Here is an 11,799-nt window from a genome sequence, read left to right on the forward strand (position 1 = left end):
GCCCATACAATATAGCTGCACTTGCGCCGCAAATCCGTCCCGATCCAACCAGAGTCTGTACGAATCGAGGCGAGGAGGGGTTCGGACTTCGGAGATTTATGCACTGAACCCCCGTGAGGGCCATCAACTGTACGATCCACATTGTGCGGCACAGATCGAAGCGGTAGAGGTTGGGTCGCGAGCTTTTGCGCCGTACTCCCTCCGTCCCAAAAAAAAAAAAAGATAAATCTTGGTTTCCGTGTCCAACATTTGACCGTCTGTCTTATTTGAAAAAATTATGAAAAAATATAAAAAGATAAGTCACGTATAAAGTATTAATCATGTTTTATCATCTAATAACAATGAAAATACTAATTATAAAAAAAATTTATATAAGACGGATAGTCAAATGTTGGACATATAAACTCAGGTTTGTCTTTTTTTTAAACGGAGGGAATAGGATAAGGAGGAGTTCGGACATTTATTCCCCGTACCCCCTAACATAGGCTTACAGCCGTCCGATCCATCTTGCACGGTGCAGATCGGCGCGGGAGAAAGGGCGTCGCGACATTTGCATATAGGACCCTAGAATTGTTGAATATTACCATTTGCCCCTCGGAGGATAGGTAACCCAGAACTGGGCCTGCATTACCGTCCGATCTAAATCGTGCGGTCAAGATCGAGGTAGGAGAGACGTTTCAGATTTTATAGCAAAGCCTTGAGAAAATCACGTAGATTATCTGCGTCGTTAGTTCGGGATAAAATTTCAAACGAAACTAACCAGAATAACCAGATGCCTAACGACTAACGACACGAATTTCATCCAAACTTTTAGCAAAATCCCTATAAATTCGTGACCTGCAAAGCCTCCAACCTCCTCCTCCTCCTCCTCCCCGCCATAGTTTTCTTCTTCAAGCCTCGCCGTGTGTTCGCCGGCGAGCAGAGAGGACGATGGGCGCCGCGCGCGGCGTGCTCCAGGCGGCGCTTCTCCTCGCCGCCGCCTTCTTGCTGGTGAGCCCCGCGGCGGCGGCGGCGGTGAACTCGACGTCGGCGACGCTGGACAACATCCAGCCGCTCTCGACGCTCAACATGGCCGCCGCGCGCGTCGCCATGGACGCCGGCTCCGCCATCCGCGCCTCGCCGGAGCTCCTCGGCACCAACGTGAGTATTACACAGCCTCGCGCAATACAAGCTTATGAGATCTCTGAATCTCACCTGTTTTCTTCTCTCGCCGGCGGCCGGCAGGGCGAGGATTCGGCCTGGGTCACCGTCAACTTCACGACGCCGGCGCCCACCGACGGCCACTGGATCGCGCTCTTCTCCCCTGCCGATTTCGAGTAAGCTCGTTTATCCACCTCAAGATCGATCAACTGAACATTGTTAGCTTCAAATTTCCTAATCCAATCTGACCACCCCTCCCCTCTGTGTGTGATGCTGCAGTTTGATCATGAGCAGTAGCAGAATCAATGCAGCAGGTGAAGATGAAGCACCTGCTGGATTACCCGTCGCTCCCATCAAGGTTGGTGATTACTCGCTCCGGCCTGATAATACTTGCCCTTTTAGACAAGGGTGGGATTAAACTTTAGAATATTTGATTATGAATCATTTTTAATATATTTGTCTTTCAAATGTGGTGATTACATATATATATATATATATATATATATATATATATATATATATATATATATATATATATATATATATATATATATATATATATATATATATATATTAGTCCTAAAAAACACTTAATAAAATCATATATTTGTTAACACTTTTATACATATTATAATGAAAAATAATGGTCAAAGTTATTTTTTTGAGACCGTGCTTTTGTCCAAAACGATAAATATTATCAACCCAGAGGGAGTAGTAGGGGGAAAGAAAAACAAGATGTATATTCTGATACAGATTGCGTGTATATCTCAATGGCTGGATGAGATTGATTGTTTTGATTGTTTTTGGTGTCTGTTTCATCAGTACAAGTTTGCTAACATCTCGCCGAGTTTCATGAGCTCCGGCAGCGGCGACACCAGCTTTCTTCTCATCAACCAGCGCTATGATTACGCCTTCGGGCTGTTCTCCGGTGGCAAGGACAATGTGAGTTCAGATTTACACTGCATGACTTTAGAACTTTGGAACTATGATTAGGATTTGATCTTCTTTGCTGAAAAACAGCATTGGAGCTAGGAGCTAGGATAATGTAGCTAATTGTACGATTCTTTTGCAGCCTAAACTCGTTGCAGTTTCAAACAAGATCTCCTTTGCCAACCCGAAAGCTCCTGTCTTCCCTCGTCTCTCACAAGGAAAAGGATGGAATGAGGTGAGCTTGCATAATTTGCATAAATTTTTAGTTGGTTTCTTGATGTAATTGGTTTTCATGACAGATGGCTGTGACATGGACAAGTGGTTACAACGTTGATGAAGCTTACCCCTTTGTGGAGTGGAGAATGAACGGGAAGGAGAATGCTAGAGCTAGACGATCGCCGGCCGACACCCTCACCTTCACCAGAAACCATTTGTGTGGTAAAGTTCAGAGCAACTTACTGAAAAACATCCAAATTATGTTTTAAAAAAAACTTGTACATATATTACAAAATCTAGTACAAGTTTGAGTTCAATTCAGAATTACAGGTAAGTTGACTCTGTTTAGCTGGAAAATTTTTCAGGTAAACCAGCTAATGCAGAAGGTTACAGAGATCCAGGCTTCATCCACACAGCTTTCCTGAAGAACTTGTGGCCAAACAGGGAGTAAGAACACTGACAGAACATGCATTGAGCTTCTCAGCAACTATTTTAATTTACAATATTCATGTAGTTTTCATGCTTTTCTTTTAGGTATTCTTATCAGATGGGACACGAGCTACTGGATGGAACTATAGTATGGGGCAAGTCGTCCACCTTCCGTGCATCACCTTCCCCTGGACAAGCTTCACTCCAGCGAATTGTCGTTTTCGGAGACATGGGACTCGTAAGAATTTCATCAAACTTGTGCACATTCTGATGACAATGTTCAAATTTTATTTGAAAATGCATGCTGATCTGTTTCCATCTGTTGTAAACTTGTAATATGCTTTAAATTTTAAATTTAAAGTGTAGTAGCTAAGGGTTTCTGTTTAAATTTAAATTTACAGTGTAGTACCTAAGAGTTTCCGTTTAAATTTAAATTTGAAGTGTAGTAGCTAAGAGTTTATGTTTCAATTTAAATTTAAAACGTACTCCCTCCATCCCAAAATATAAGCATTTTTAGACTTCGACATAGTCTTCAAGATGCTACTTTGACCGACAATATATATAAAAATAAAATGTTTTAAATAAAAAGAGTTACATATTCTGATAGTTTGTTTAATGATAAGGCTAGTAACATCAATGTTACATGATTAAGTTTTTTTTATTTTTTTCTATTAATAATCAAAGTTAAAAATATTTGACTTGGCACTATGCTAAAAATGTTTTTATTTTAGGACGATGGAAGTAGTGGCTAAGGGTATCTGTTTAAATTTAAAATATAGTGTCTATACATGTTTTTTTTGTGTAAATTTGAATTTGGAGTGTATTGGTTGAGTTTTTTTTTCTTTTTTTCTGTTGGGACAGGGGCAAAGTGATGGGAGCAATGAGCTCGCCGGATTTCAGCCGGGGGCGCAGGTGACGACGGAGCGGCTGATCAAGGACCTGCCCAACTACGACGCCGTCTTCCACATCGGCGACCTCTCCTACGCCAATGGCTTCCTGGCGCAGTGGGACCAGTTCACGGCGCAGATCTCGCCGGTCGCCTCCCGGGTGCCCTACATGGTGGCGAGCGGCAACCACGAGCGCACGTCCCGGGACACCGGCGGCTTCTACGGCGGCGACGACTCGCACGGCGAGTGCGGCGTCCCCGCGGAGACCTACTTCCGCGCGCCGGCGGCGGCGAACCGCGGCAAGCCCTGGTACGCCGCCGACCACGGCATGTTCCGCTTCTGCGTCGGCGACACGGAGCACGACTGGCGCCCCGGCACGGCGCAGCACGCGTTCCTGGACGGTTGCTTCGCGGCGGCGGACCGGAAGCACCAGCCGTGGCTGGTGTTCGCCGCGCACCGCCCGCTCGGCTACTCGTCGAACGAGTACTACGCCAGGGAGGGCTCCTTCTCGGAGCCCATGGGGCGGACGCTGCAGCCGCTGTGGCAGAAGCACCGCGTCGACCTCGCCGTCTACGGCCACGTCCACAACTACGAGCGGACGTGCCCGGTCTACGAGAACACCTGCACGGCGGCGCCGGCGGCGGCGGGGGGCGGCGGGAACGGGAGCTCGCCGGCGGCGGCGTACACCGGCGCGCTGGGCGGCACGATCCACGTCGTGGCCGGCACGGGCGGCGCCAGGCTGAGGGGGTACGCCGGCGGCGAGTGGCCGCAGTGGAGCGCGGCGAGGAGCGAGAGCTACGGGTACGTGAAGCTCACGGCGCGCGACCACTCGCGGCTGGAGCTCGAGTTCATCCGCAGCGACGACGGCGAGGTGCTCGACGCGTTCTCCATCACCAGGGGCTACAAGGACGTGCTCGCCTGCGCCGTCGACGCCTGCGACCCCCACACCTTGGCCAACTAACTAATCGTCGCCTCACCAAATTCAAATTAAAAATTTGAATTTCACATGAACATGGAGTAGATCAGTAGGAAAACTGTTCATATTATAATGAATTAGCTGACTGAGTTGTGAATTCTACGAGGTAATTAAGGATTTAATTGTTTGATTATATATATATATATATATATATATATATATATATATATATATATCTAAATATTTTAATTATAGTTCACTGGGTTGTGAATTCCTCTTGCCCCGATCCAACCAAAACCAGTACGAGTCGAGGCGAGGAGGGGTTCGGAGATTTATTCGCCGAACCCCCTTGAGGGCCATGAACCGTCCGATCCACATTGTGCGGTGCGGATCAAGCCCGGAGAGGTGGGGATCTGCTTCGTTTGCATTCAAATTTGAAAATAACTTGTTTAATTTTCAGACGAGGAGGAGTAATTAAGGATTTAAAACACATAATTTTGAAACATTTCTTTATTTGACTTAATTTCGAAATATTTCGCAATTCAATTTACACACGATTGACAAGTCAAGATTACAGACGAGGCCCGCAAGCACCACCAAGCAGCAATAGTGCACACGTCGCCGGCAGAATCACCGGAGCTGGATCACGTCGCCGGTGGGATGGTCGGCGGGCAGCTGTCGGCGACGCAGGCGAGCACGTCGCGGTACTCCCGGTGGACGGTGAAGCTGTCGTGCACCTCGCCGTCGCTGGACCGCCTGTACTCGTAGAGCAGCGACGTGTAGTTGAACGCCGTGAGCTTGACGAAGCCGTAGTCCATCTCCCTGTACACGCTCCACGGCGGCGCCTCGGCGGTGAAGTTGCTCAGGTGGCTGCCGCCGCCGCCGACCACCGCGTGGATGGTGCCGCCCACCGCGCCGGAGTAGCGCGACCTCTCCGGCGACGCGCACCGCCCGTCGTAGACCGGGCACGTCCGCTCGTAGTTGTGGACGTGGCCGTAGAAGGCGAGGTCGACGCGGTGCCGCTGCCATAGCCTCTGGAGGCTCTGCCTTGCCGTCGGCTCCGCGAAGGCGCCGCCGGCGCCGTAGAAGAAGCCCGAGGAGTAGCCGAGGACGCGGTGCGCGATGAACACCAGCCATGGCTGCTTCTTCCGGTCCACCGTGGCGAGGCAGCTCTCGATGAACGCGTACTGCTCCGTGCCTTCCCGCCAGTCGTGCTCGCTGTCCGCCACGCAGAATCTGAACATCCCGTAGTCCGTCTTGTACCTGCCCAACAAAGTTCAGAACAAATTTCGAATATTTTAAATTTTAGCAAAAAAAAATAAAAGATTGTTTGTTCAAAATTCAGGCATTCCGGTCTACAATGGCAACCAGTGGACAGCAGGGTTCACAATTTCGGAATGAAAATTTCAGGTCGGTGGATCCCAGTAGGACGTGCAGAGTCCGCAAAACTGAACTGCTTTCTGAAACGGTTTCCCTTATTTTATTTTTCATGAAATCCGTTGACTACCGATGAAATTTGACCAAAATTTGCCAACAAAATTCAGATTTAGTTTGAACTTTTTGAACATCACCGAGCCAGTTTGTGATCTCGACCTTACTCGAAACATCCGGTTTTCAAAAACAAAAAATGCCTTTTCTGTTGGTTTTATAAACTAAGAATGTGCCTCCAACTAAAATTTAGAAAAAAATATTCAAAATTCAGTACAAACGTATTCAATTTTTTTTAAAAAAAATGGAAATTGAAATTTGAGTTGATTATATATACAGAGAGAGTCTGAGACTTACCAGTAGTTTGCCCTGTTCTCTGTGGGTGTGTAGTACATGGTCTCAGCAAGCACCCCACACTCCCCTCCAGAATCTGTCCCATTGAAGAAAGATCCACTGTTTGGCCAATCCCGTTCATGGTTTCCACTGAATCAAACCAATCGTATCAAACATGTTAGTAATTATCATAGAATTAGTTAACCGGCTTGGAGATTTAATAAACCAAAGATGTTCATCAAGAAAGACCTTGCAATCATGTAGGGGACTCGAGCAGTGATCGGCTCGACTTGCTGAGTGAACTGATCCCACTGGGAAATGTACCCGTTGGCATAGGTAATGTCACCGATGTGAAATACAATGTCGATGTTGTCAAGGTCCTTGATCAGTGTGTCGGTTGTGTTCAGTGATCCAGGCTGGTAGTTGCTGTACTCGTTGCTTCCATCCCTCTCGGCCTGCAAGTGATAAAACCATGTGAATTCAGAAGAAACATGAGGTAGTTTTGCTTCAGGACTGAGCTAAGCAGTGAACTTAAAAGTTTAACTAAATCTTGTCCCAAACGATAAATATTTTTTACCAGAGGGAGTAATTATTTTTGAAGGAGAGAGTACTAAAACTATCGATACATTTTGCGCTGGTGTATATTTTACCTTTCCCATATCACCAAAAATGACAACCCTCTGCAGTGACTTTTGCCCAGGAAAAGGAGGTGCTTTGAAGGAGTAAAATTTGCCCCATACAATTTTTCCATCAGGTAGCATATGTCCAATCTTGTAATAGTATCTAGCAGGAAAAATGGCATAGTCAGAAGACCAGTATTCACAATTGAAAAAAAATGTTGATAGAGCCATAGGAAGTAATTTACTCTTTATTTGGCCATAAATCAGTCAGGAATGCTGTGTGTATGAAACCTGGATCTCTCCAACCAACAGTACGGGCAGGTTCTCCTGCACAAGCAAAAACTACTGTGAGGAACACAATGTACTAACTTCAGACAATTTAAACCACATCAGGGCATCAAGATTGGACATCTAGGATTGTGTAATTTTGACATTTTTGCAAGCTCCTCACAAATTTCATGCTATTATATGCATATACAGAAGATAATGCATAAAAGGGATCTTTTATACGGTCCATACCGCATAAGCTTTCGCGATCAAAAGTGATGGTGCCAGCTGCTGTGCGCGTAGGAGGGCTCCATTTCATGCCCCATTCAACAAAGGGATATGCCTCTTTGATGTCATAACCACTAGTCCATGTGACAGTCATCTAGCAAGACAAAGCAACAAATTCTTCAGAGATTTGACGTTTTAAGCTAGGATGCATCTCATATTAGATCTGTATATCTAGATTTGCAAATGTGAGTCAGAGAGAAGAGGATGATTTGCAAATGTGAGTCAGAGAGAAGAAGATAATTCACCTCATTCCAGGATTTGCCTTGAGCTAGACGAGGGTAAACCGGAGCTTTCGGGTTTGCGAAGGCGATCTTATTTGATACTGCGATAAGCTTTGGCTGGAAATGAAATACATTAAGTCAGTTGCCATTTCTTTAGTAATAAGGACTGGATAAAATTACAATGTGAATTATCTAAAAAAAAAATTACAATGTGATGTTTTGAACTCACATTTGAGAGACCACCAGTGAACAGTGCAAAGGAGAAGTCCTGCCTCTGATTGATCAACTGAAACTTGAGAGTGCCTTTTCCTGTCTTGCCATAATCTGAAGAATAATTTGCAAGCTGATACTGAAACCAGACATACAAAAAAAATCAGTTTAGGAGTTCATTTGCAGAACTTTTACAAACATGATGCTATTATTCCTACAAACCTTTATTGGTGCAGAGCATATAACAGGTCCTGAGTCTGATCCAGAAGGACCGGGGCATGTGGACGCGCTGCAGGAAAGTGCAAGAGTTCATCAGATCATGGTCATTGTGATTGTAATCTACAAACTCACATCACATGGTCTCACTATTCAAATTTTGAAATCCATGGCAAATATACTTGTTTCATACTTGAAATTCGAAGGAGAGAATACTCCGATCCAATCGCCGTCACTCGCATGCGGAGCTGCGAAATCAACAGTTACCCAGGCAGTATCTTCCCCCTGTATCCACAACAGTGTCAGATATAATTTTTTTCATGTAAAAAAATAAACAATGGAAATGGGTCAAAGAAATCCTGATTTTCTTTTTACGAGGAGACAAATCTTGATTCGATCACATCGAATACCAATAGGAGCAACAATAATTTAAGATAAAAACGAAATGGGATCAATCATGCAGATCGTAGTGCATCAAAACCGTACACTGACAAATGGAAAGTCGAAGCAAATACCATTTGACCCTATCAGGCGTGGGAAGCAATTCCATGTGGCCTGTGACCACACTAGCAATCTAGCACAAGCATGGGCAATACACTCAAACCCATCCACCAATCAATCAATCAATCAATTTCGAAGAATATCCATGGTACATTTCGCCACTAAAAACATGGCATCACTATTAAAATTGGAATTTTGAAAAAATTGGAACGATGTGACGGAAAGTTGGAAATTTGTGTGTGTAGGAAAGTTCGATGTGATACAAAAGTTAGAAGTTTGAAGAAAAATATTGGAATCTAAAGAGGCCCCGATCCCCAGCTTTTGTTCATGACTCATGCAGAGGCTAGTGATGTAATCATCTTCTCCATTTTTTTTAAAAAAAAAGGAAAATCCAATCTGGCGAGAGGAAGAACGATTGATATCATTAGGAGATGTTTGAGATATTGAGAAATTTGATTTCGTTCCGAACTGCAACGGCGACGGCGATTGGCTTATCTATCCAAATTTTGTACGGTTCATCGCGCAAACACGTCGTCGTCTCTCCTCGCCGCGCCAAACACAACGGCGAGCTGAGCTAAGACGAAACCGGCCGGCGAACCACCGCCGGAGCTCGGGATTCCGGCGAGCAGGGCGAAGAGACGAGTGTGTACCTACCTTGACACCGAGAAGCCGAGGCGACGCTTGCACGGAAGCCGCGGCGTCGATGCCGACCGTCGCGCGGTGGATGCCGATCAGCGACAGCGGCTGCTCGCCGATCCTGGAATACGACGACGACGACGACGACGAGGAGAACGCCCACACGCCGCCGCCGCCGCCCGCCGCGGCGGCGGCGAGGAGCACGAGGAAGAGGAGGAGAATCCCACCCAGCGGCATCGCCATTGCCACTCGCACGCACTCTTTGGCGGTATCCCGATTGACCGAGCTCGCTCGCCGAACTAGTTTGTTGGTTTGCTCTCGTGAGAGAGGCCGGCCCCGCTCGTGTGAACGTGGCGAGCGGCCGGCGCGGCGGCTGCTGTTTTAGGGCGCCGCGTGCGACGCGACGACGGCGGCGGCGGAGTGGGTTTTTCTAGGGGACGCGTGATGATGTGATCATCTCGTCCGAATATTCGGGGGGTACTACGCATGATCAGTTGCGAGTCAACCGATCGGATGGGTTTGAGTTCACATGCGCGGGGACAGATTGATAAGTTTTGGGGCCGGGAGTTGACTCGACGCGCGGTATTGTTTGACCGGTCACTATTTTTATTCGCATTACTTGTGATGAAGGATTTTTACACTTTCATTTGATTAGTTTGAATTTCGTCTGATCTGATCCTCTAAAATTTGAAGTAAATCGCTCGACTGGGGGTGTGTTTAATTCACGCCAAAATTTAAAGTTTGATTGAAATTGGAATGATGTGACGGAAAAGTTGGAAGTTTGTGTGTGTATAAAATTTTTGATGTGATGGAAAAGTTAGAAGTTTGAAAAGAAAACGTTGGGAACTAAACCAGGCCTGGCTTGTGTGGTGTCGCTAAAGCTACGTTTCAGATGAGTGGTTACAGTAGTGCATGTTTTTAAAACTGTTAAACGATACACCTTCCGTTCGAGAATAAGTGTAACGCTGTAGTTCAAATTTGAATCATACGGCTGCACTTATTTTGAGATGGAGGAATATGTCTTTTAAATTTAAAAAAATATAGGAAACTTGTTTAAATAGTTCATAGTAATTATTTTTCAAGTTTAAAATATCATGTGCTAATTGTTTATCTCGTTTTGAATATCTTCTCATTTCTTTTTCCTCAAACACTGCTAGGCTCGGTTTGATACAACGGAATGGATGGCTTTTCCTTGGTACGTACGAACAGTTATTACCCAACGATTAATTGAATATTAATTAATAAATTAAACATAATTTAATAAAAAATTACGTACAAAAGTTTTTTTAAAAATATAACTTAATGGTTTGGATAATGCACTTACGAAATACGGGGTAGTAGCCAACTGAGAAGCTAATGCAAACTCAGCCTAACTATACACTACTCTCTCCATTTAACATTATAAGTTATTTTAACTTTTTCTAATCAATTTTTTTAAAGTTTGACCAAATTTATACAAAGTTATAGCAACAAAGACAAAAATATTATCACAATATATTAAATGTTAAATTCAATAAAACTAATTTAAATTTGATGTTATAAATGTAGCTAAATGTTTCTAGTGATACTATCAAACTCAAAAAAAGTTTGAGTAGAAAAGTTAAAGCTACTTGAAATATGTAATGGAGCGAGTATACCTAATTAGGTATGCGCAATGTTGCTACCGTGTAGTGTGGTCGAGTACTTCACTCGTTTCAAAACAAACGTTTGACCGTTCATTTTATTTAAAAAAATTTTATGATTACTTTTTTATTATTAGATGGTAAAACATAAATAGTATTTTATGTGTGACTATTTTTTTTAATTTTTTTAAATAAAATAAACGGTTAAATGTTAAACACGGATACTTACGACATCACTTATTTTGAGACGGAGGCAGTAGCTTTGCCGTGCGTTGCAGAGAACGCAGAGAGCGGCACGAACGGAGGGCGCACGGCAAAAGCTGGATTAAAGGACGCGCACGCTCACGTACGTACCTGCGCGCCGAGGAGCGACGGCGACGCCCGCACGGCGGCGGACGCGTCGAGCGCGACGCGCGCGCGGTGGATGGCCACCCGCGACAGCGGCTGCACGCCGCCGCCGTGCCCCACGGCGGCGATGGCCGCGACGACGACGAGCAGCCACGCCAGCCAGGCTGCGCCGCCGCCGCCGCCTCCTCCTCCTCCTCCCATATATACCACAGTCGCTGCTAGTGCTAGGTGCCCACCAAGTTCTTTTGCTTAATTTGCTCGCTCTGGAGCAAGGGCATTTTATAGTCATCCCCCGCACGCGATTTTTCTCCCTTACAACTTACACGAATCATAGGGTCTGTTTGGTAAAGCTCCAACTCTTAAATTTAACTCTAAAAGTTAAGTCTGGAGTGGAGTTGTGAAGCTATTTAAACCTAGATCCACCTCTCGTTCATTTTGTGAGAGAGCTCCACTCAGCTCCGCACTAATTTTAGGTGGAGCTGAAACTGTTTGGCTGAGCTCCAGCTTGAGAAGAGGTGGAACTGAAGTTAGAGCTGTGCCAAACAGGCTTTCAGCGCGTATCCATAATCTCAGCATGCATTCGACGGCCAA

The 11,799-nt window shown here is 45.3% G+C and overlaps 2 protein-coding genes across 2 annotated transcripts; one reads left to right on the forward strand and one right to left on the reverse strand.

Annotated features, from left to right (window-relative positions):
• Positions 1-930: 930 nt before the first annotated feature.
• LOC127785042 (probable inactive purple acid phosphatase 27) lies at positions 931-4,673 on the forward strand. Its single transcript, XM_052312464.1, has 9 exons — positions 931-1,140; positions 1,225-1,316; positions 1,420-1,498; positions 1,963-2,082; positions 2,213-2,305; positions 2,370-2,508; positions 2,652-2,733; positions 2,821-2,953; positions 3,577-4,673. Exons 1-9 carry the CDS (start codon positions 931-933, stop codon positions 4,561-4,563), a joined length of 1,935 nt encoding a protein of 644 aa, XP_052168424.1. The 3' UTR covers positions 4,564-4,673.
• A 338-nt stretch (positions 4,674-5,011) lies between these two features.
• LOC127783594 (nucleotide pyrophosphatase/phosphodiesterase-like) lies at positions 5,012-9,695 on the reverse strand. Its single transcript, XM_052310783.1, has 11 exons — positions 9,257-9,695; positions 8,295-8,386; positions 8,108-8,174; positions 7,905-8,024; positions 7,700-7,792; positions 7,419-7,548; positions 7,145-7,226; positions 6,930-7,062; positions 6,529-6,734; positions 6,304-6,429; positions 5,012-5,781 (listed from the first exon to the last, which is right to left on the reverse strand). Exons 1-11 carry the CDS (start codon positions 9,479-9,481, stop codon positions 5,163-5,165), a joined length of 1,893 nt encoding a protein of 630 aa, XP_052166743.1. The 5' UTR covers positions 9,482-9,695; the 3' UTR covers positions 5,012-5,162.
• Between the last annotated feature and the right edge of the window lie 2,104 nt (positions 9,696-11,799).

Source organism: Oryza glaberrima, chromosome 9, assembly GCF_000147395.1.
Source record: "Oryza glaberrima chromosome 9, OglaRS2, whole genome shotgun sequence".
NCBI classification, from domain to species: domain Eukaryota; kingdom Viridiplantae; phylum Streptophyta; class Magnoliopsida; order Poales; family Poaceae; genus Oryza; species Oryza glaberrima.